At 50.9% G+C, this 22,586-nt stretch overlaps 2 protein-coding genes across 13 annotated transcripts in view; one reads left to right on the forward strand and one right to left on the reverse strand.

Annotated features, from left to right (window-relative positions):
• Positions 1 to 3,533: 3,533 nt before the first annotated feature.
• Positions 3,534 to 10,016, reverse strand: ANAPC16 (anaphase promoting complex subunit 16). 2 transcript variants are annotated; one of them, XM_058841338.1, is made up of 4 exons: positions 9,883 to 10,016; positions 7,993 to 8,150; positions 6,020 to 6,094; positions 3,534 to 4,277 (listed from the first exon to the last, which is right to left on the reverse strand). In XM_058841338.1, the coding sequence occupies exons 2-4, from the start codon at positions 8,132 to 8,134 to the stop codon at positions 4,162 to 4,164; spliced, it is 333 nt and encodes a 110-aa protein (XP_058697321.1). In that variant the 5' UTR covers positions 8,135 to 8,150; positions 9,883 to 10,016; the 3' UTR covers positions 3,534 to 4,161. The 2 variants fall into 2 exon arrangements, with proteins under 2 accessions (XP_058697321.1, XP_058697320.1); XM_058841337.1 differs by lacking the exon at positions 3,534 to 4,277 and adding an exon at positions 4,657 to 5,532.
• ASCC1 (activating signal cointegrator 1 complex subunit 1) overlaps positions 9,730 to 22,586 on the forward strand; it is a 35,150-nt gene continuing 22,293 nt past the window's right edge. For 3 of the 11 annotated variants that reach the window (XR_009277837.1, XM_058841309.1, XM_058841307.1), the window contains exons 1-6: positions 9,731 to 9,814; positions 11,363 to 11,487; positions 12,609 to 12,708; positions 13,569 to 13,666; positions 14,904 to 15,082; positions 21,098 to 21,234. Coding sequence is in view for 10 of the 11 variants with exons in the window: in XM_058841309.1 (XP_058697292.1) it covers positions 11,379 to 11,487; positions 12,609 to 12,708; positions 13,569 to 13,666; positions 14,904 to 15,082; positions 21,098 to 21,234 (623 nt within the window). In the remaining variant the exon portion in view is untranslated. Of the gene's footprint in view, positions 9,815 to 9,851; positions 9,980 to 10,142; positions 10,284 to 11,362; positions 11,488 to 12,608; positions 12,709 to 13,568; positions 13,667 to 14,903; positions 15,083 to 21,097; positions 21,235 to 22,586 lie in introns of those variants that run through there. The other 8 variants (XM_058841306.1, XM_058841311.1, XM_058841314.1 and 5 more) reach the window with 8 other exon arrangements.

Raw genomic sequence — 22,586 nt, forward strand, 5'->3', positions numbered from 1 at the left:
TACGAACGTCGGCTGGGTGAAGCTGAAAATAGATGAGAATCTGCTGCTTTGGGGGGGTCAAAACAGGGGGAAGGCAGCAAATAAACAAAAAAGAGGTAAAGGACCACAGGGAAGGCGCCTTGCTAAAAATAAGCTGGAATTCTGGAGCCAAGCATAAATATTTTTCTTTCTTTGCCATAACATCTCCTGGTAGGCAGCGGAGCAAGCAGCTCTGGTGTGATGGCAAGTTTTAATGGGGAAATGTAGTTTTTGATCCACACAATAAAATAATCCAGCTGGGAGGGGAGGGGAGGCAATGTGGGGCTGGCAGCCCTTTCTGCTTCCCAAAAGAAGCTGAGATCCAGGCCACTCCTCTGCAGCAGGGCCTCCAGGAATGGTTTTGGGCTGGAAAGTAAAGTTTTAGCTACAGTGTTGGTAATCCCTGCACTTCCCCTCCCCTGGTCCTGCTGCTGGCAGTAAACCCAGCGTGGTTTCTGTGGATGAGCAGCGTCTTTCCCCCTGACCTGCTGTCCTTTCTGGGAGAGCAGACAGAGATTGAGGCTTTCTGGACAGTCTGTTCCCAGCCAGCTGTGCCTGTCCCCGTCTGTGATGAGATTGACTTGATCCTTCTGATTTCCAGCCCGGCTTTGCAAAGGGTTAAGCAGGAGCCGGGGAGGGGGAGCGGCTGGCACTGGGGAGGGTCCTTGGCTGGGCCCCTGCCCGGGATGTGCTGAGCTCAGCGCTTTTGCAGGCTGCAGGGGGAGGGGCTGAGAAGAAGGAGGAGGAGGAGGAAGAGGAGGAGGAGGAAGGGTGGAGATGTACTGAGGGGCTCAGCGAGTGCCCTGGCTCACGTCGGGTGCAAACTGTGCCCCGTTTATGGTGGGGAGCAAATTCCTGCCCCATGGGCTACTGCTATGGAGGGGTCCTTGGCTTCATGGGGGTTTTTCCCCCACCAGCTCTGTGGCCCAAAAAGTTGCTCTTAGGTAAATTGACACACTGTTTTGGCACAGACACCGGTGAGATCCTCTGTGTCCAAGTAACGGGGGGGCTGAGGCCATGTTTTTAACTGTGCCTGGTGGGGTGGGTGTCCTTCACACCCACCAGGTTGTGGCTGGGGGTGACAGGCACACGAGGGGTGACCCTGCATCTTCCGAGCCCGTGGCCAGCTCCGACAGGTGAGCTTTTGGCTGCGTGGGACGCGGTGGCAGGTCCCGGCGTGCTGCTGGCCGGGCAGGTCTGTGCCACAGCCAAACCTTCCGGGCCCGTCTCTCGGCCCCGGGACAAGCAGCTGCAGGAGCCGGGCGGAGGAAGGAGGAACGTGCATCCAGGAGGGCGGTGGACAGGTTTTGGCAGCTGAGATGCCGAGCGCCGGCTTGAGTGCTGGGGTCGGCGCCGTGCCGTTCGCAGGGCGCGGGCCGTGAAACTCATCTCCCCTCGGGTGTTTCTGGGGGGAAAGATGGCAGAGGGTGTTTCTGGGGGTGCTGCCCCGCACTGCTGCATCCTCGCTGTTGGGAGAGGCCCTCCCCGGCGGGCGGCCTGCCCGGGCAGCGAGGCGAACGCGTGCCTTGGCGCCGTGGCCGGCGATGGGGCCGCGGCCAGCGGCGAGAGGAGCCGGGGAGGGGAGGTGTGAGGGAGCCTTGTGCCGGTACATAACGTTCTGCTGCGAGCACCCACAGGAAAACCAACCAGCAGCCCTGAACGAGGCTCTTTGTTCGGCTCTTTTTTTTTCATTTTCCCTCCCCTCCCCGCATCAACTTTTTTTCTGGCAGCTGCCGGGCTCCCTCCCCCCTGCGCTCCAGCTGCAGGCTCCGAGCGGCCCCCGAGCTCCCGGGACCCCCGGGGCGACGGGGACGCGGTGCTTCCACACCCCCAAGGAGAAATACCCACCGCTGGCACAGCCCCGCTGATCTGCAAAGCAAATTCTGGGTTGGCTTGGGAATTTTCCAGCTGCCAGGGAAAACCTGGGTTTGGAGGAGGGGGAGCATGGAAGGTTTTTGCCCATACGGATGCCTCCAGTTCTCCCTGCCTTACATAAAGTGTTTACTGAGCGGGAGGAGGGAACGGCCAACAACATGTTTTTGCATTTGTAGTACTGTACAGGGTGAACTTTTCACTTCCTCTCAATGGCTCTCACACATGTGTCTATTTTGGTGCTGGGCACACATACAAACACACCATGTACAGCACAGAGCTGGGGACGTTCCCTGCTCCTGCTCTGTCCCAGCACAAGGAACTGCTGGAAAACAAGGAATGGGAGGAGGGCGAGGGGGATAAATCTCAGCCCCGCCGTGTTTTGGATCTGGACGGGGAAGTCTGGGCAATGCTTGGGCACTGCATCCCCTGGGCAGAGCTGCAGGCACCGAGCCCCTGGCATCCCAGGAGGGCTGGCAGGGTGGAAAAGTTTCCCAAGTTGAGCAGTGAAAAGGAAAAGCTCTTTCTGTGCCTCATTGTGCTGGGTCAGTAAGTTGGGAGGGACCGGGTGTGAGTGAGGGGGTTTGGGGGGGAATCTGCCGCTCCATTCCCAAACCCCACGATGATACGAGGTGAGGATTTTTGGCAGGTTTGGCCGAGGTAGATTTAGGTGGCCGGAGTAAGCGGGATTAAAAATAGATGCCACCAAGCAAACAAAAAAGCAGAGGGCTGAAGCGCTCCCTTCTTTCCCATCTGGGATGGAGTTTGAATCCCGCCTGCCGTCACGTTTGGAGCGCTCCTGGCCGCGGAGCCGCTGACTGTGCAGGAGGCCCCCGCAGAGCAGGGCCTGGCAGCCCTCCAAGGCTGGGGAGGAGGTTTTCCGGGCTGGGGCCGGGGCCGGGGCAGCCAGCGTGGGACAGTCTCAGCTGAGCTGCAGCCCTGTGTGAGAACGCCCCTGCGCCACTCCGGCAGCCGCGCGGTGAATTTCCACGGGGCTGGAATTGCGCTTCACCTGTGGATTGGGCAGCGTGGGGCTCTGGATTGCCCAGTGCTGACTCTGGCACTGGAATTGATTTATTAACAGCAACAAACACAGAAGGTGGCTGTATAACTTCCCCCCCTCAGTTTTAGCTAATTGCTGGTGATCTAAAATGGGAAGGGATCCCAGTTAATCTGTTTCAATGCACATGTGGCTGGGCTGAAATAGTAAAATATACAATCATCTCGTAAGTAAGATGTTGAAAATGGAAAAATTATGCATCTGGAGCAGTAAATCAAATAATTGCTTGCATACGGTGCTGCTCCTACCCCCTGCTGGCCAACAGAGCCATGGGGCGAAGGCTCTCATCCATGGAAAATCAACATGTTGAAACGGTTACGCCAGAACATGGAAATCCAGTTCCCCTCCAAGAACAGAAGTGAAGTACAACCAAAAAACAAGATTATTTAAATGGATGGTTTTAAGCCAGGGTCTTCTCCTCTGGCTGAGTTAAACCAGGATTAAAATCTGACTTAAGTCAAGCCACTTGGTTCCTCTCACACTGAACTTCAGTCTACCATTGTGACAGTCGATCTGCCTCTGAGCTTTGCTAAACCTCTGTAACTCCCAAACAGCTGATTGTTTCATCAGACCAGATAAAGAGTTTCAGAAAAAGAATTATTTTATTGTCAGAAATCTAACACAGAACAAAGAGAACAAAGTTTCAGGGTATTAAAGACAGAGCAGTGTCCCACCAGTGCTATCAGAGAAAGGGTGATGAAAAGGGAATGGCTTGGGCAATGGCCGAGGCACTGCTGGAGGAGGTGACACCGCTTGGCCCCTCACCTGACCCCAGGACAGTTTGTGTCCGTCCCCCAGAACGACGGCTGGGGCTGAGGAGTGCTTCTGGCGTTTGCTCCAGAGGGTTTCCCCGCTCACCCAGCGCTCCGGCTGCACTCCAGCGGGAACCTGGGCCGAGTTACAGGGTCGCCCTCCCCGCAGCCACACTGTCCGTGTGCCCTCCTCTGTAAACAATATGAGATTCTCCGAGGGCTGTACAGCTGATCCTGCCTTCTAAGTTACAGAAACCAAGCCCTGCCAGCCTGTAAGGACCTACAGAATCCCCTCACTTCCATTTATTGGCAGCTTTACGGGGGATCCCCACTCTCAAAAAAAACCAAAGCCCCATCCTGGCTGATGAAGCTGTCAGCATCTGATAAATGGGGGGGGTTTTGAAGCCAGGCCAGGGAATGTTTTTCTTCTGCTCCCTGACAGCAGCGATCCAGACACGCTCAGCCTGAGGAGGGAGTGAATCCCAGGAGCTGCTCTATTGGCTTGTACCTCCACTCATCTGCCTCCAGCTCTTCCACCAGACCGGCAAGTTTTTCCATCCTTGCGACTTGTTGATCTGCGAGGAGTTCAAAGGTAACTGCGGTTTGCAATGGCAGTGCAATTAAACCTTTCAATTACATGCAAATTCCCAGCTGTCAGTGGGGAGCAGGGCAGAATAAAACCCACGGAGCCCATTTGAATCCAAACCCACTCTGTGCAAACAGCGAGGAGAAAGCGGGGACAGGCTTTTCTGCCCCAGTGTGTGTTTACCCATCCCTGCCCGTGCCATGTACATTCAAGTCCTAACAGGGAAACATCAGGCCCATTAGTGTATAGGGGTGAAAACAGGATGAAGCTCATTTCATAAAGCATAAATATTTATAGTGCAGAAGAACAGAGAAGTTCAGAGAGGGCTTGGTCAGCCCACGGCAGAGCTGGGTGCAGCAGGAGGAACTGTGACTTTGACAAAGGTCCTTGGAGGAGGACCTGGATGTGTGTGGCAGAGAGGCTCTGCAACCAGAGCCTGCTAATGAGAGGAAGGTCCCCAGACAGCATCTTCCTCTCAGGTTTATTTATAACCAGTTGTGTGTTGGGCACACATTTGCAGTTAAATGTGCTGCAGTGGTGCAGAGATGGGAATATCCCTTCTCCCAGCTCTGCTGGAAGTCTTAACAGTGCTGTAAGCTCACTGCAGCCTCCTGGAGAGACGGCCCAGGGCTAGCAAGAGGCGCAACATAAACTGAGTGTGATTTATGCTGACTGCAGCAGTGGGTGCTTTTAAGAGGGGCTGTTCTCACTCCACCTCCTGCACCCTTTTGGGAACTGTCAAACAAACAAGCCAAAAATTGATGACCTCAATCTTTTTTTTTTTTTTTTTTTTTTTTAAGCCCTTCACCTTTCTTACAGGGAGAAAACAGGGAGGTGCACCACAGTTCCAAAGGCTTGTGTTTATCGGGGTGCCAGGCTGTGTAGCAGCCCCTGGTAGCTACAGCCACAGCAGAGCTGTGGAAACAATGGCTCTGGAGCTCAGCTTTGCTTTCTGGTGCAGAAATACAGGATCGGGGCCTTGCAAGCTGCTGCACGCCCCACCAACCGGAGTAGGACAGGAAACCTCTCCGCTCAGAGACAACAGGTGGAAGTACCAATCTGGCTGACAAGAGGCGGGGACCAGAAAGGATGTGACCCTCAAGCAGCAGACAGGATCTGCTGCTGGGCTCTGTGAGAACCAAAGCTGTGACGCAGCCAAGCCCATTGCTGGGTCACAGGCACCTGGGTGAGGGCAAAGGGCCCGGCAGGGAAGCAGAGGTTCAAACAGGATGTCAGGCTGTTCCCTGGGGAGGCAGGGAGTGGACTCAGCCCTGTCACGCCACGCCACGCCACGCCACGCCACGCCACGCCACGCCACGCGTGGCCACCTCCCTCCCGAGTGCCTCGGGAAACCTCACTTGACCCTGCCAGGGCCACAAGGGCTCAGCAGAGAAACAAAGGTGGAATGGAGCGTCTCTCTGCCCCAGGCCAGAGAGACAGTCAGCGCTGGGCCGAGATCAGAGCGTGGGCGTTTCCTGCCCAGAACCTCCTCCTCCTCCGGCCTCACCTTGCGCTGCCACACAGCCATGGAAAAACAAGCTTTGGGAGGCACAGCCCGTTCCCACCCAGCCTCTGTGGGCTCCCAGTGCTTTGCATAGGGCTTGCAAAAGGACTCAGTGGTGGCCTGACTTAGCATTCACTCTGCTTTCTTGTGGCTGGCACCCGAGAGCAGCTCAGGTTTTGCTCCCATCACCTTCCCCGAGCCACACACAGCCGGTGCTTGGTGCTTACCGTGCTTCACTTGTTTTAACGTCGATGCAACCTGAAAGCTGAACACAGACTCGCAGAGGAACCTCTCAGAGCCATCTGTAAACAGAAAAAGGAGATGGCTGAACCCCAGAGTTTGAGGCTGAGCAGCCTTCAGTGCCCCTGACCTCCTATTTTTCAGTTTGAGGTGCGGTTCCCCTTGCCTTGTTCCGACACTTTCCCCGGTGCTGAGTGCAGCCCCTGTGACTCTGCACAGGGCTTTGGCTGGTTCCTGATCCTAGGTGGAATTTTGTTACGTCCCCTCTGAGAAGCAATTTTAGTCCATTTTAAATAGAAGTTAAACAAAGGAGAAGTCAGGTAGTGTTATGGAAGTCTCTGACTCCCTCAGGGCTCAGACGCTTGTGTCCTTAGAATGCTTTAGGATTTCCCACGGGCTCAGACCATAACCCTACAGAGAGTTTCAAATAATGTGTATCCAAGTCAGTAACTGATCACACAAGTGACTCAGAAACAAAGCAATCTGGAAAACATGGCTAATCATGTACCAAGCACTGACATAGTTTATACTGCCTCCTTCTAAAAAACCCCCAAATACCTATGGGTTTATTTAGAAATAAGTGAGATAGTTAAAGTAGCAATAAAAATCAGGCAGTCAGTGTGAATTTCTGAAGAGGAAACTGCACAGGCACTGGTAGCTGCCTGATGAAAGGATGGGTGTATCACCTTTGGTGTCAGAAATTAAAAAGCCAAGCTAGAGCTTCCTGCAGCAGGGACAGTGTTTGGTTCTTCCTGCCACCCAGGAACTGCTGTGTTCCTGGTAAAGAGGACAGCCCAAAGGACAATCCATATAAAGCTCTGTGCCAGAACAATGTGGAGAGCAGTTTCAAAGACAAAACTCTGGAAAAATCTAATCCAAAGCTGAACCCCAGGGAAGAGCTGGAATTTCACCGTGCTCAGAACTTCCTCTCACAAGTGCTGCCCCAAATGCATCGTGGAGACATCAGCAATCATTTTTTCACGGAAAAATATTGGAAGGGGCTGTCCAGGTAGGTGGTGAAGTCACTGTCCCTGGAGGTGTGCAAGGAACAACTGGACGTGGCACTCAGTGCTCTGGTGCTGTTGATAAGGTGGGGATCGGCCACAGGATGGACTCAATGGTCTTGGAGGCCTTTTCCAACCGAAATGTTGGATTCTCTCCTCCAGCTCCCTGTCTGTCCTGCCGAGTGGCTGTCAGGAGGAACAGCTGTCTGTCTATTTGGTAACACAAAGTGCTTCATTACTTTAATTTGTTTTGAGGGCTCGTTAAGTTCTGTGAGCAAACCTTTAGTCATAATTACTTCAATAGCCTGGCATATGGGCTCTAATATGTAATAAAAACAACCCTTCAACGGCGCAGCCATCAGTTCCCAGCTGCCCTGTGCTGCCGTAGGGACACTCCAGCCTCGCTCCCAGCCATCCCACGGTGACAAGGGAAGTTCAAGGGGAGCAGACAGACTCTGGTTTAACCCTGTCACCCGGAGGACCTGCCCTTCCTCCCTCACCCAGGGCTTGCTGGGCTTCTCCTTCCTCAATCCCGACAAAGCCAGTGGCAAGAGCTTGGACATCCAGACGCAAGCTGGCAGGGAGACAAGCTGCCTCCTGGACTAACCCAGTCAAATCCAACCCAAACCATGAAAATTACTATTTCTGCCAAGAAAAATACTCCTGTCTCAGCTATCCTCGCAGTAATCCCTGCCTGACATCAAAGGATTAGCTAACAATGAGCAATTAACACAGTCATGTTCCCTTTCAGGTAGATGCTTCCTGGTCTGAAGTGTTGTCATGGAGCTAAAAAGCAGGTGACTGCCAGAAAAATCACTTCCTCATGAACAACTGGTGGGAAAGCTGGGACCAACCAAGCCCCGGTGCTTCCCTTCTACCTCCAGCTTTTGCCAGTGGGGTGTGAAGTTCAGCAGCTTGGAGGAGGAGCGGGGAAGGAGAAGAGCAGGAGCAATCACCTTCCAGCATCTCCCCGGCTCCTTTGGGATAAGTGAAGAGAGCTTTCCGGGGCGGCGCCAGGTCCGAAACGCTGAACCCCGACCCTGTCACGGAACTGCCACTGACTCCACCGGCCGAGGAGGACGAGGAGGAGGCTGCCATTGCACCCCGGCCCAGCCTGGGAGGACAAAGAGCAGAGCCTGAGTTAGGAAGGGCGTCTCTGAATTCCCTGGGGTGCAGAGCCAGCAGCGACGCGTCTCCGAGGATGGATGAAGGCAGTGAGGGGCAGGATGAAGTCACCTCCGCTGCCCCAGAGCATCCAGGGTGCTCTGTGTGTGTGGGAGAGCTGCCTGTGCCCACTGTGGGGATGGGCACAGAGCTGTCACACCCCAAAACTGAAGATAACCCCCGTTCCAGCCCCTCAGAATTCCCCTGGGAATTTATCCAGAGCGTGCACAAAAATAACAAGGTACAGGTTGCTGGCCTGAATTCACTAGCCTTTAGCTGCCCTGGCGCTTGTCCCGCTCCTCAGGGTCATAAAAGGCGGGGTTTCTTTCCTTTTCTTCCCCCATGTTTCCAGGAGCACAAACACAGAAGCTCTGCTGCCTCATAAAACCTGGAAGGTTGCAGGACTGCCAGTTCCAGCACTGCATCCTGCACGGAGCCACGCCGTGCCTAACTTGCAGCAGCTGCTTTCCACATCACTCCAGACGTGCTTTTGCCTTTTGAAACACTGTATTTGACTTAAACTGGCGATGCCTGAGGATCCATCTGCCTGTGCAGCACAATTCCAGCTGCCTCTTGTATGCTCTCGTCTCAGCCTTGTTTTTAAGAGGTACTGGGTTTGTCACGACACGGGACTTAAAACTCATCATGTCCCTCTCTGATATAAAAAAGGCGTCACTTGGCCTTTATCAGTGACAGCACTTGCTGTTCCTCCAAATACTTATAAGCACTTCCAAATGTTCCTGCCCATTTAATTCATTTCTGTTATCGTATTTAGTACACTTCTGCAGGCTCTGTAGAGTACACAGACAGCGCTCTTGGGAAGCACTCGAGCGTTTTGTGGAGAAAATGGGGTTTTAAAGCCTTAAAGCTTATCTTATTCCACCCCTTGCCATGGGCAGGGACACCTTCCACTATCCCAGGTCCAAGCCCTGTCCATCCTGGCCTGGGACACTTCCAGGGATCCAGGGGCAGCCACAGCTTCTGTGGACACCCTGTGCCCCTTCTCAGGGGCTCACAGGGAATAATTTCTTCACAATATCCCACCCAACCTCTGTCAGCGGGAAGCCGCTCCCTTTGTCCTGTTCCTCTCTCCCTTGTAAGATTCCCAAGAGTGCTCAAGGTTACTGTAACACAGAAAAAAGCGGCTCACAGGAGGCTGGGGGCTTACGGGCCATGAATAAAAATGCCTGCTTAAAACAAACTTTTATTTTTGCTATGCTACACCCAGCAACACCTCCCTCAGCAAACCCTCAGGGCTCAGCACCCTGCTCTCAAGGGAAGTGCGACGATTTGCGCTGAAACGATGCCAGCCGGGGCTCGCAGACCCGACAGATTCCTAAGTGTGGCTGCAGGGGGTTTATTTTAAACAAACACGGAGGAGAGGAGGCGGCAGGTCAGGGCGATGCCTGGGCCTGTTACAGGAACCTCCAGCCAACGCCTCAGGCACCTCACGAGCCGCCATCTTGGCGGGGGGGGAGCCCCACCGCCCGCGTTCCCGCCCCACCCGAGGCCACGCCCCCGCAGGCCACGCCCCGCAGCCGATGGCCACGCCCCATCACTGACCACGCCTCCGCCACCGCCCTCCCGCCCATGGCCCCTCCGAGTCGCTTCCCGGTGAGTGCGGAGCCCACGCGCCGCCGCGGCCTCCGCCCTCCCCGCGCGTTCATGCCGTCGCCCTTCACCTTCCGGGACGCCGCCGCCGCCGTCGCCTCCTCCCAGCGCTGCCGGGTCCCGTGCCGAACCCTCTCTCCTTCACCCGGGAGCCCGGACGGCTGCTTGGTGCGGGCGGCGCGCGTGGCCGCGCTCGCGGTGCATGATGGGGCGGGCGCGCGCCACTTCCGGCGGGACGCTGGGTGGGAGGGCGAGGGGAGGGGGAACAAAATGGCGGCAGCGGCGGAGGAGGGAACGGCAGCGCTTCACTGCTCCTGCCGCTTTCCCGCAGGGATGTGAACGTAAAGCTCAGGGGTTCCGTTGCTGCAGTACCCTCGGCGCCCCGGGAATTGGCGCCCTGCCGGTGCCGCCTTCCCCGGGTGGCCTGGAGTTGGTTCCCGCGGAGTTCCCCTCAGCCCCTCCGGATCCTGCTGTAAGGCTGCAAACCTCGCTGCGTTGTGCTTGCCGCTGTCGCTGCTCACTTTTCAGAAGTGTCAAGAAATTGTGATAGCAGTGTGTTAAAAGCATACACCTCCCCCAAAAGTCCTGCGTGGAAGCAAAAGCCCAGCGACTGATTTTTTCATACTTTTTGACGTCATTGTGCCCATTTTACCTCTGCACTTCTTCCCTTGAGCTACAAGAATTATTACCTATACCGAAGTGTAAGGTTTTTTAATCGTCCGTGTAAGTTCAGATGATTGTGAGTCATTTCAGAAGGTGGGGCTCAAACTGAGGGAAGAAGAATTAACCTTCACAATCCAATGCCACTCTGTAATAAATGCTGGTTGCTTCCGAGGCAAGCTCTTAATTTTTTCCTGTTCTGTTGCAGTGGACAGTTAAACCTTGTGACAAAGGTGAATTTTTTGGTGGAAACTGTGTTATGGTTTAAAATTGAGACAACCAATGTTAAGTTAACCCTGCCAGTGAATGCAGAAATTCGAGTGCTGAAGATGTGAAGTCTCTGACAGAACACTGCTGGCTCTTTGTTTCAGCACCATTAAATGTTCTCTACTCGAAATGTTTTTACCTCAGCACCAGCTAAAGCCCAAAGAAACAATGAAATGTCACACTGACTGAGGTTACAGTGAGTTTTAGCTGAAACCCTTGAGTTTCAGAGTTCCATACCTTACACTGCTTTAATTCCCTGTTTTCACACAATTGTGCTTTACGTACTTGTGACTTCTGATAAAATTGCTCTTTGATTGAGACAGGTAAATTTGGAGGAGGTGTTGCCTTTCTGAAGACTCTGCATGGAGGAGCTTTTAGCTCAAGGAGGGGAGGTTGAGATTGAATAGTAGAAAGAAATTGTTCTCCTCTGAGGGTGATGAGGCCCTGGCACAGGCTGCTCACAGAAGCTGTGGCTGCCCCATCAGAAAAACCTGGGATAGTGGAAGGTGTCCTTTGGATTGGAACAAGCTGAGCTTTAAGGTCCCTCCCAACCCAGTGTGCAGGGAGAGAGTGAAATTAGCTTTTCCTTGGCCTGAGTTAGCACAGCTGTTTTTGTTGTTGCAGTAGGAGGAGGAGCAGGATGGACGTGCTGCGGCCCCCCTTGATAAGGATCGGGGGGCGAGTGTACCGGAAAAATCTCATCCAAGAGCAAGCCTTCCCACACGAGGAGGAGGAGGACTTCTGTACAGGTAAGGAGTGATGCTCAGGAGGTGGAAACATCAACACTGGGGACCTAGGGATCTCTCAGTGTCATCTCTGATATCTTTGTGAGCACAGAGACCTGCCCGTGTGGCGGACTGAGGCGTTCAGGAGGGAGAAGAAGGCTTTGTGTTGGTCCCTGATGATCCTGCTGGCCAAAGTGGAAGCAGTTCCAGTTATCCCAAGTGGCTTGGCTGACTGTGCTGCTGACTGTGGAAGGTCTCGAGGAAAAGGGAAAAACCAGAATAGCTCTGTAGATCTGTTTTTCCCATGGTTTTTTCTGCTCCTCACCATCACTGTTTGCAGATATGGAAGCTGCTTGCTAAAGACCCTCTGTCCTTGCAATGTTTGTGCCTTTAAAAACTGGCCTCTTACAGTGCAGCTTTTGGAAGGTGTCACCTTTTTTGGGGACAAAATTCTTCATGTCCTGGTGTGTTTTGCTTTGTGTTTCTGCCTGTGTGTTTGCTGTAGTTGTGTGTGACTTGTTGTGGGCACAGAAAAGCTCCGGGGTTACTTTTCAGATGGGAGCATGGCAGTTGTGTCCTGTTTCTCCTCCCACCTTGCCTTTCAGTGGATTGCACTAAGCTTTAACAAGGTGCTTTCCACCCAAATTCATCCCTGTTTTTGTTGGAAAGGGAATAGGAAGCCTCTTTCAGGATGTTCTGTTTGATCCGTGCATGACCGAATGGCCTGCGGAAGAAAGGCACCTCTGTGGCTCTGAGGCTGTTTCTAAATCCCTGGCTTGAACCCTCGGACCAAAGCTATCCTCACCTTTTATCTGTGTTCTTCTGCAACCTTAAATTTCTGAATTGGCTGCCAGAAGAGAGCATTCCCACTGTGTGGGAATTGCACAAACTCCAGCTGAGAAAAAACCTGGGCTGTAACTACCTGCTTCCTGTGCCTCACAGCCGGCCGGATTTAGAAGCAGTCATTATGTGTTCCAGAGCTGGTAGTGAGGTGATAAATAAAAAGCAGTTATCCACAGCAGAGAGGAGCCCATTCCTTCCTTCATTTAACCTTGAAAGAAGTCTGGGAGGAGACTGTTGTCCTCCATAAAGCACTGCCCAACTTCGCAGAGGCTGTGCAGGGCCTGATGTGGTTTTCCCGGTAGGTCCCAGTGACTGCACGGACGAGCCCTGCGATGCCTTTGTGGTGGAGGAGACTGAGCGAGGCTTCCAGTGCCGGGTGGAGGCTCCCAGCCCCTTCTACAAGTGAGCCTGTGTGCTTTGCTTTGTTTGATTTGCCACCAGCTGGGGAAGAGGTTGAGCACGGAATATTTCTTTTCTGAGGTTGGGGTGAGCGCTGGATCTCTGGAATGTGCTCCCTGCTCTGGGTTTGAGTGTGGGGGAAGGGGAAATTGGCAAAGCCTTTCTAGTGTGGTTGGGCCTCACTTGACTCCTCACTGTCCCCTTGGAAGGGACAGCAGGTGGTGCTTGCTGGCTGGCAGGAGTCTTTGAGCATCTCTCCCCTTGAACATGAAAGCATCAAGGAGGGTGGGAGAAGGAAGGGGGGAGGAAAAACTGGAGCGAGCAGCCTGGCAGGGGGAGTTTGTGGAAGCTTTCAGAGAAACACACGACTGGAATTGGCTATTGAATGCAGTCCCTTGTTTACTGAGGAACCTGTAGTGTTCAAAGTTTTATCTAGTTTTTTTTGACAGTTTTATTAGTTGAATAGTTTTGCTGAAATACAGAGAAGGAAAACCAGTCCATTGTGTATTTGGATGCTGGCAAATGACTACCTTGAGCAAAGCAAAAAGCAGAAAAAGCCCTTATTTCTTCCTCAGCTGGGATAATGGGTAAAGAGATAACCCAGCTGATGGAGAGACTGTAGCAAGATGTGGTGGATCTACTAACTTATTTTAACTTAAACCAGTTGTAAGCCATAGCTCAGCATTGTCCCAGGCTGGACACATGTGAAGTCCTGGGAATCACCTCTGTGCCTGGGTGTGGTCCTGCACGTGGAGCTGGGTGTGTGCATCCCTCCAGCACAGAAGGTCTGGATCTGGACACAGGTGGTGGAGAGTGGCTCAGTGTCACTGTGTGAGGGAAACTCTTGCACTTTCTGCCTCCAGGTACATCATTGGGAAGAAAGGGGAAACCAAGAAGAGGCTAGAAACAGAGACTCGAACCTCCATCAGCATTCCCAAGCCTGGAGTGGAAGGAGAAATTGGTGAGTAGAATACACATAAAATGGATGTGCTTTTATCTGCTCTTGCACAAGCACAATTTAAGCAGGGAAGGGGTACAGGAGATGTTTTCCCTTTAATTCCTACTTCTGACACAGCACTGACTCGCGTTTTGGCCCTGGGAAAGTCACTTCACTTTTCTCCTGAGTTTATTTTTTATTGTTTATTGTCTATAAATCCGTATAAAACACTGTCAGGTGGTTGTTTTTTTTTTTGGAAAAAGTAATTTCTGGGCCTTAAATAACTGGCTTGAGAACTTGGGTCCTGAATGTGTTGTATTTTATTTTTAGTTTTGCTTTTCAAGCAGTATTCTATCAATAAGAAGCTGAACTAAGCATTCAGAGAAATACCTTATTTATCTGTGTGCAAAATAAACATCTGCACATGCTTTAATATGAGAAGGGTTGAGATGACATTCCTGACTTTCTGGTGCTGTCACTAGATGCCAACAGTGAGAGCAGGGCTTCTCGTACCATATGTTCCCTCTCATCACTTCCAGGGCTTTAAAAAGAAAGGAGACCTTGCTCATCAGGGCTGACCCATGTGGGTTCTGCCAGAGGGGGTATTTGGAGTGTTCCTTAGGGCACGTTCCAGAGATGACTGGCAGGGTGTGCAGGGATGTTTGTGACACAGCTGGGAGGAGGAAGTGCTGGGAGGATCCCACTGTGATGCTGCACGGGAACGCGGTGGTGCTTCTCGAGGAGTGGGTCTTGACTTCTCCCAGAGAACTCTGAAGGACTGTTAGGAAGCTTGAGAGATGTTGAAAACATGGGATAATAGGAAGCCAAGGAAATTTTGCTCCTTGCTGTTCTTTCCTTTTGAGCTCAAGTGTTCTCTGTTTGGTGCCTTGAAGTGCATGCACAAATCACATGGACCAGCTTGATCCTTGATGGATTTCCTTGGCATTTTCACTCTGCCTGTATGAAAACTTGAAATAATGCTCTAGAAATCTGAAGGGCCCCTGAACTGATGGGCTCTCAGTTACTGTTTTTTAGGCCCTCAGAGCTGACTTTCTGGACAGCAGAGGCATGCTTTTGATGGCATCATCCCGCTTTTGCTGAGGAAAGCATAGCCATGTCAGGCATTTTAAGTCAAGCGGGGCATCTGGCAGGTTTTTCAGTGGATGGCTGGGGGTTTTGATTCTGCTGCTTCCTCAGGAGGTTGGGACTAAAAGCAGAGAGTTTCAGGGAAGCAGAGAGGTGCTGCTGTGTTTCCCTGCAGTGATCACGGGGCAGCAGCGGAGCGGCGTCATCTCTGCCCGGACGCGGATCGATGTGCTCCTGGACAGCTTCCGCAAGAAGCAGCCCTTCACACACTTCCTGTCCTTTGCTCTCAACCAGCCTGCCATCCAGGAAAAGTTCCTGCAGTTCAAGGAGGAGGTGCTGGAGAAATGCTCAAAGGTAGGGATCCACGTGAGGATTAGAGTGCAGAGTGCTGTTTCATTTATTGAGAGAGCTCTTTGGTATTTTCCTTGCAGGCCATATTCTACTCTGTTTCCTAGGAATGCATTTTCAGTAGGCCTTTTACTTAGTGGATCTGCTGTGAATTTCTTGAGTGCTGTTGTGAAATTTTCTGAAAAGTGGAATGATTTACTTAGTGAATTGTTAGCAGAGATTTTTCTAGATGGGAGGATATCTAAGTTTGAAAAGAGGGTTGGGGTTTTTATTTTTAATAGGAAAGTCGCTAAATAATGTAGTGTGTCTGTCTACATTTTATATGATTTTTACATAACCATGAAACCAAGTAGGAATTTGCTGCTTCTTCTGTTTCACTTTTCTTTTGGCTCCTGACAGTGAAGGAAGATGGATATCATTGCCAGAGCTGAGCAAGAAATGACTTGGTAGCACATGCTATCCTGCAAATATCACCACTTTTCTTCTTCCCTGGGAGACTTTGTGCTGACAGCACTCCTACTTGCCTTCAGATCTTGGGTTGGGAGGAGCAGGAAATAGTTAGGCATAGGGAAATGAGGAAGAAAATGAAGAGAAAGCTCTGCATTCCCTGGTTTATTTTAGTGTGCTTCTGGTCTGACAGAAGTGGTGTGTCAGTGCACAGGGCTGGGCTGAGGAGAGGGAATGGTGCCACTAAATTGCCACGTCCTCTGTGTCTGCTGGAGGTCATCTCTAGGCAGGCAGAGGTCTCTCTCTGGCTGCTGCAGGTTGCATTGCAGACACATTGCAGGGCTCTGTGGGCTAATACTCTTCACTTTCATGTCCATCTCTTCTTCTGGTGCATTGCTAAAGGGAAAATACAATCTTGCAGATAGCACAGCTTAAGAAGTTTAGTTTCCTATGTCTTCATGTCATGGGTGTGTATTATCTTAAATCTGAGGAGATAGGAGTTCTTGCTCAAGTTCTCATGGTCCCTTGCACGTCCATTGTTTCATCTCCAAGAGCAGATCTGAGCTGTCTTTGCAGTCTTGTCTTTCCTGGCAGTCAGGATGTAAGCCCCTGTTCTCCCAGCTGCTTAATTCCCTGACATCTTAGGAGCTTCCTATCACCTGACATTAAATGCAACTGGAATTGGCCAACAGATCCAGGGACAAGCCAGTGCAGTGCCAGGAGAACCTTTCCCTAGGGCTAGGAGCACAATCTCTCCTCATTCGCCAGCAGCATTACCTTTATTAAAGCTCACCTTGATTAAAGGAATGCCCTGCAGGCAGGGGGATGGAAACATGAGCCTGGGAAGCTGTTGGCTGGACAGAGAGTTGGGGCCTTGGGCTGGCATCAGTGATGGCCTGGCTCCCTCTGTTGGTTTCTAGTTCCAGTCCTTGTGTAGGACATGCTGAAGGTACAGTGAGAGAAGCAGCTCTTTGAGGGGCTCTGTAGGGGCTGCTCGTGCCATTGGCTCTGGAGTGAGGCTGCTGCTTTTGGCATGGGGTTTCTCTTGCCCTTTAACCCCTTCTTCCTGGGCTTATGGCTGCTACAGTCCTTTCACTTGGCCTTCCCTGGAGATCTGGCCCTGCTCTGCCTGAAGACTTGGCATCCTGGACTCTATGTTTGATCCTTCTGCTCCTCTTCCTCCTCCTCTAGCTGTCTGCCAGCAGGTCCCATGGAGCTCTGTAGTCCCTCCCTATGGCCTTGCCTGCTGCAGTAACCTCAGTCTATCCCATAACACTTGCTGGCTTCTGGTTTCCAGGCTGCCCTGGTGTTGGCTGAGTCTTCTAAGGACCTTTCTAAGTCCTTTCAGTGTCACATTTCTATGATGTGTGTTTTATCCATCTTTGCAGGCAGTGCTGTTGTTTGCACTCTCCTCCAGTGTTTTTAATTCTGCAGCACAACAGACTCACACAGGACCAGCCCTACTCCTTGCAGAGCACTCATTTTTCCTGCCTTCTGGGTGGTTTGCATCTCTGCACCCTTCCATTGACCCAGTCTCCTCTGGTGATCCTACTTGCTCTCCAAACCCCTCCTAATCTTGTCTGTCACATTGTTTCTCTCTTGCTCACTCTTAAATGTCAGTTTGCATCTCTGGATGGGGGTTGTCTGCCATCCTCTTAAAAATGTGTTCACAGACTTTGTGCGTTCCCCAACTGTTGTCAGTCACATTTGGAAGGAGCTGCCTGGAACATCTGCAAACCTTCACACTCTCCTTGTCTCAGGAAACTGCAGCAATCCAGCTTTGGTCAGAAAAGTGCTGAGACCAGGTACTGGCCACGTTCATCTTCCTCCTCCTGCCTGATCTTCTCTCTATCCTGCAGTTTTTGTTCTGTGTCCTGGATAGCTCCAAGTCCTGTAAGGGCCTGAAATGTTCCTGGCACCGCTTACATCAGCTCCAGAGTTTCAATTTTCACTTTGAAACGTAGAACTCAGTAACAGGTATTCAGAGGGTTGCATATGTGTAGCCTAAGAATATATAGTGCTTTATTTTTCTGCCTTTCCTTCTCCTTGTATTAGCAAAAGGGTTTCCAGATATATTTATTGCTTCCTGTTAGCTGGAGGAGTACAGTGCAGCCCCGTGTGTCTCTCAATCACTCCTCCAGCCGGTAATGCCACTCTAATACCACTTTATCTCACAGCAGGGTCTGCTAGAAAGCACATCAGTAATGAAAAACAGTAATTCAAAACTGTGCCTCGCAGAGCAATAAAAGAGCTTATAGATTTGTCCAAAGCAATGGGATTTCTCGGAATACTTGAGGAAATCTGAATAGGTTTCAGTGACAGAAGTGGGGCGTTTCTCTGCCTGGTGCAAAACATTGCAGGATTGGGTAAACTTCAGCCTTTGAATGAGGGGCAATAATGGTAAGGAAGGGAAAGGACCAGGTGTGTGTGTGTTTGTATGTTGTGTGTGTGTGAGGATCTCTTCTGGCCATTGAGCATTTGTGAGGGTCTCTATTTCTCTCTGAAGCAGTTACCATGACAACCATTCATTTATATTTTATAGCATTATGTTGGTGGGTATATGCTTTCTAAGTTTTTTTTTGTGTGTGTGTGTGTCTTTAAAAGCTTTTAGAAGATAAACCCTGTGCTGAAATACAGAACACTTCAGGTGTTGTTCATGCTGTACAGGCAGGGCTGCCAGGCAAATGAAGCAGGGCTGGGGGGAGGCTCTTTTAGCTTAATTTAATCTAAATACAGGGACGTGGCTCACCTGGACAGGCTCATCAGTGCTGTGGTGCAGTGGGAGGTCCAGAGGACTGGATGACCTTGGAAGTCTCCTCTCACAGTCATGTAGGTGTCAGAGGAGAACTGAGACGTCTGTCTGAGCATGCAGGTGGAAAAGGGAAGAAAGAGACTTTGCAGTAACATTGCTGTGAAAAAATCAGAGTTGGGTCTTTGAGAGCTGTGCAAACGCAGCGTTTGCCGGCTGAAGGGGCTGCAGATGTAGCAGGGAAAAGAAACTGTAATATATGGCAACCTGTAAATATCAAACATTGCTAATGAGGCCTTGTATCTCCGAGCGGAAGGGACAGAAAGTGGGAGGGTTTTTTGAGCCTGTAGCTCTTCAGTCAATCCTGTGCAAATGCTGTTTTCCTGGCTCGCTCCTTTGTGGATCAGGGTGGCAGAGGGCACGTAGCTGGCACGCAGTATCCTGCTCTTAAGGAAAAAAAAATCCTGAAAAACATAAAGCTGTCTGTAAACATTGGGAGCTCTTAAAACAGCAGAGAGGACACAACCAGGGCAGAAGAGCTAAGGAGCTTGATCCCTTGCCTTTTCATGTAGAAGGGCTGAAGTGTGTTGTAGTTTATGGCTTCCCTACTACAGGGTCTTAGATTTGGAGGGACAGCGTGCTTGGGCTTTGCAAGGAGTTGGAGACCCCAGATCAAACATTCTCTTGTGGTTCTTCTAAAGAAGGAGAGCCAAAGTAGAAATCTTTGGTAGCAGGAGGGAGAAAAAACAACTGAGTGGAAATGAGTTGGGTTTTTTTGATCACGACAGGGTGGTGTTAGGGAGAGGCATAGGCTAAAAAGGACAGTCATCACATATGGACAGTGCACAAAAGGATTATTCTTCCTGCTTCTCAGTACGTCTTAAAGAGCCCAGGTTTGAATTTTTGGAGGGACAATAGGGCAGATTCCCATGAGGTGGCTCAGTGATTGCTGATCGCACATCATGATCTGGGATTAGAATAATTGAGTTCCAGCCTTTTTGCATCTTGGTGAGCAGTATCCAGCCAGGAAAGGCTGCTGAGACACTCTCAGGAACTCTGGCTGTTCCAGGGAGAGCCACCTCTGACGTAGCAATCTCTTTTATGTGTGGGAGAAGTGGGATCTGCCGGCCTGTGAAGGAGTAGGGAGTGTAAGCAGGGTTTTGAAGAGCTGCCTGAAATACTAGGGAGTAAACCAGGAGGATTATCTAGGTCTTGGCCTGCTTGCTGTGCACTGCTCTTGCCTGCTAAGCTCCCCAGCAGCAGTAACATGGCTCATGGAGGTGGCATGCCATCATTTGTCAACTCTCAGCACCTCAGCTCAGGTGTTGAAAACCTCGGGGGAAAATGCTGCTTTTGGGGCAGGGTCATGTTTACAGCACAAGTTGTGCTGGGGCAGAAAATGAGGGCAGGGCTTTGGCTTTCTGACCTGCAAAGGGCTGTGTTCCTGTACCTCATCTGTGCGCTCCGTGGGGGTGACCTCGGCCGGTTGTCTGTGGCAAGGTTAAATCAAACCTTCTCCCAGTTTCTGTTACCCAAGCTGTTGTTTTGTGATGGGCCAAATATTCTCTGACTGTGGATATCGCTGGAGAAAAAAGGCTGACGGAGAGAAATCGTGTCCTGTCATGCATGTGAACAGCAGCTTGAATTAAAGGAAGCCACAAAACTTTTACTGCAGGGAGGGGAAGGTAGGGAGAAGTGAGATGGGGCCAGCCCTGTTTTTTGCCAGGCTGTGGCTGCTGGAGCAAGGCCCTGACCTCTGTTTTGCAGGCTGCCTTGTCCTTAGTCCAGCCCATAAGCTGTGCTGTAAAGAAGGGTCTGCATGTGGTCATTAGGCATGAAAAATGCTGAGTGAGATGTGGGGCATTAAGCTCTTGACGGCCTGAGATACTGCAGCATTTAAACGTCTGAAAGGTTTTATTTCAAACTCTGGAGCACAGTAGGAACTTCAAAGCTATTGCTCTCAGCTGGTGCACTCTTTTCAGATGCAGAAAGGTTTCCATGGCCTGGCAGGTTGGCTTCTTCTGGAGTTAAAATTGGAGGTTATTTAATGCGCTGATGGGAAGTGGCCACTAAGTGGAAATAATTGTTTTAATATGGGTGTGTTAACCATCCCTGAGGTATTTTTATGAGTATCCTAGAACAGAATAGCATGTTTCTTAAAGCTGGATGCAACCACTGCTCCACCTGGGAACAGTTCCTCCCCAGCAACAACACACAGCTATTCTTATATAGGGAATTTAAACTTAATTCATCTCTGCAAACTATAGGGCATATGGGAAGAAGAAAAATATAATTATCAGAGCTGGTATTAGCTGTGCTTCTGTTGTGAGGTGCAACCTGTGTTTAGACAGGATTTAGAGACCATTTAGAGCTTGTCACTACAGCTGGTCTCAGCTTTATTGCACAAGAAATGGACTTAAGTTTTAAATCTGAGCTGGCTTGCGTTGAGTTCATTGCTGGCAGCAGATGCTGTGTTGGCAGCTGTGGAAGTCTCCTCCCAAAAAAAAACCCCATATGAGTGAGTGTTGCAGGTCCTGGGTCCTGAGTTACAGCCTGCTATAATGATTTTCCAGGCTGCTGTTCAGCAGCCCTGATGAAAAAGCAGGCAGGGGGCTGCGGTGGGACCGCACCTCACCTGCCAGGCTGAGCTTGCTTCCTCACAAGGCTTGAGAAATTTTCGACTTCGAGTCATTACCAACCTGACCAGAGATAAAAGGGTTGATGCCAGTGACTTGGTACCTGTTTTCTGTGCTCTTTATCCCTGTGGTGGAGCAGGGTGTGTGTGGATGAGCTAAGACACCTCTGTGTGATGGATTGATTTGTAGGATCACGGGGTCAGCAGCAGCCTGTTCCAGAACCCTGCAAAGCTTCACCTGACTCTTGGGACACTGGTGCTCCTGAACGAACAAGAGATCCAGAAAGCGTGTGACCTCCTGCAGCGATGCAAAGAGGACTTTGTGGAGTAAGTGGTGGGAAAGGGGTGTCATCACCAAGGCCTGCAGAGAGGGGAAAGCAGCATTCTGTCCTGACGAGGAACAGCAAAGAGAAGAGCAGCTCAGTAGTCTCTCTGAACTCTAGAAATTTTAAAAGAAGGCTGAAATGTTTCAAATGAGGCAGTAGAAATCACTGAGCAGCCACAGAGAGTCTTACTATAGGCTGAGCCGTCTATAGCTCAGCTCAGACCCTCGGCATTCCCTGAAAACCTGCTCTGCTCACTTCCCTTCCTCATGCACGTCCCCGTTCTTTGTGCGTGAGCAGTTTTAGCCGCTGTCCCCTGCCTGCTGCAGAGGGAGGGCTGAGCTCCCTTACCTTTGCACACTGCCTGCAGTGAGCTCTGGCACTTCCCTCCTGCCTCAGAGCAGATGCTGAGGTGTCCTTGACACGCGTTCCTGGACGAGGGGAGCCATCAGGAGCCTTGTGAGTAATCAGCCTGAAACGGTCCGTGCTGCTCTGGGAGCGCGGCTGCCTCGCTGCCTCTTAACACCGAGCTGCAGATGTTGGGGCTTTAGCTGCAAATGTGGTCCAGTGACACCGTAATTAGCTTATCTCTGGTCAGCTTAGTAATTGAAGATGGCCTGAGGGAGTGGTTTATTTATTTATTTCTGCAAAGCCTTTGCACACAGAGCACAGATCCTTTGCATTCATTTATTTGTTGCCTCGGTGCATGAAGAATTGGCCACGCTGTGCCAGCTAATATCTGTGGGAATTAATGCACAGCCAGAATTCATACCTCTGCCTTTAAAAGGATGGCTCCAGTTCAGCTGTTGAACAGAAATGCAAGTGTGTTTCCAGGGGGAGGCTCTGAATGCAATATTTGGAAAGTGCCAGCTTCCTCATAAGTGGATTGAACTGATGCCGAGAAAATCATTGCTCCCTATTTCCTTTAGTGAAGGGGGAATCAACACTTGAAGGTAACCTTTAGTTTATTTCCCCTTCCACACCCAAGTAAATATACTTGGAAAATTAATTAGTTTCCCTTCCACCTACATAAATCTGCATTAGCTTTCATTTCCTTTTCTAAAGTGCAGGCAGTGACCTGTGAAGGTAGCTGTGACCTTTTTGACCCCTTTTAAAATACATGACCTTTAGTGCTGTTAGTGTGATGTCCATAATAGTACATTTGTGCTGTTTCCCTCCCAGTAACTATACTGGGAAGGGAAATCACACTCTGCTTATTTCTCTTGGGAATCTTTGCTGAGAACCTCCAAAGCTGAACAGAAGCGAGCAAGGTCAGAGCAATGTCACACTCACCTTGCTAACTCAACTCGTGGTGTTTGTTACATCTGCCTGCCCAGACAATCCCTGTTCTTTCCA

This window comes from Poecile atricapillus, chromosome 6, assembly GCF_030490865.1.
Source record: "Poecile atricapillus isolate bPoeAtr1 chromosome 6, bPoeAtr1.hap1, whole genome shotgun sequence".
In the NCBI taxonomy this organism is placed as follows: Eukaryota; Metazoa; Chordata; class Aves; order Passeriformes; family Paridae; genus Poecile; species Poecile atricapillus.

What these genes read in the sequence shown, in the direction of transcription:
- ANAPC16 (XM_058841337.1), bottom strand. Translation starts at nt 8,134, where the DNA reads ATGGCAGCCTCCTCCTCGTCCTCCTCGGCCGGTGGAGTCAGTGGCAGT. An exon ending in AGCCGGGGAGATGCTGGAAG is followed by an intron (nt 6,095 to 7,992) that starts GTGATTGCTCCT and finishes TTCTGTTTACAG; the next exon opens with ATGGCTCTGAGAGGTTCCTC. An exon ending in GTTAAAACAAGTGAAGCACG is followed by an intron (nt 5,533 to 6,019) that starts GTAAGCACCAAG and finishes CTGCCTCCCCAG; the next exon opens with GGAACAGCCTGACATCCTGT.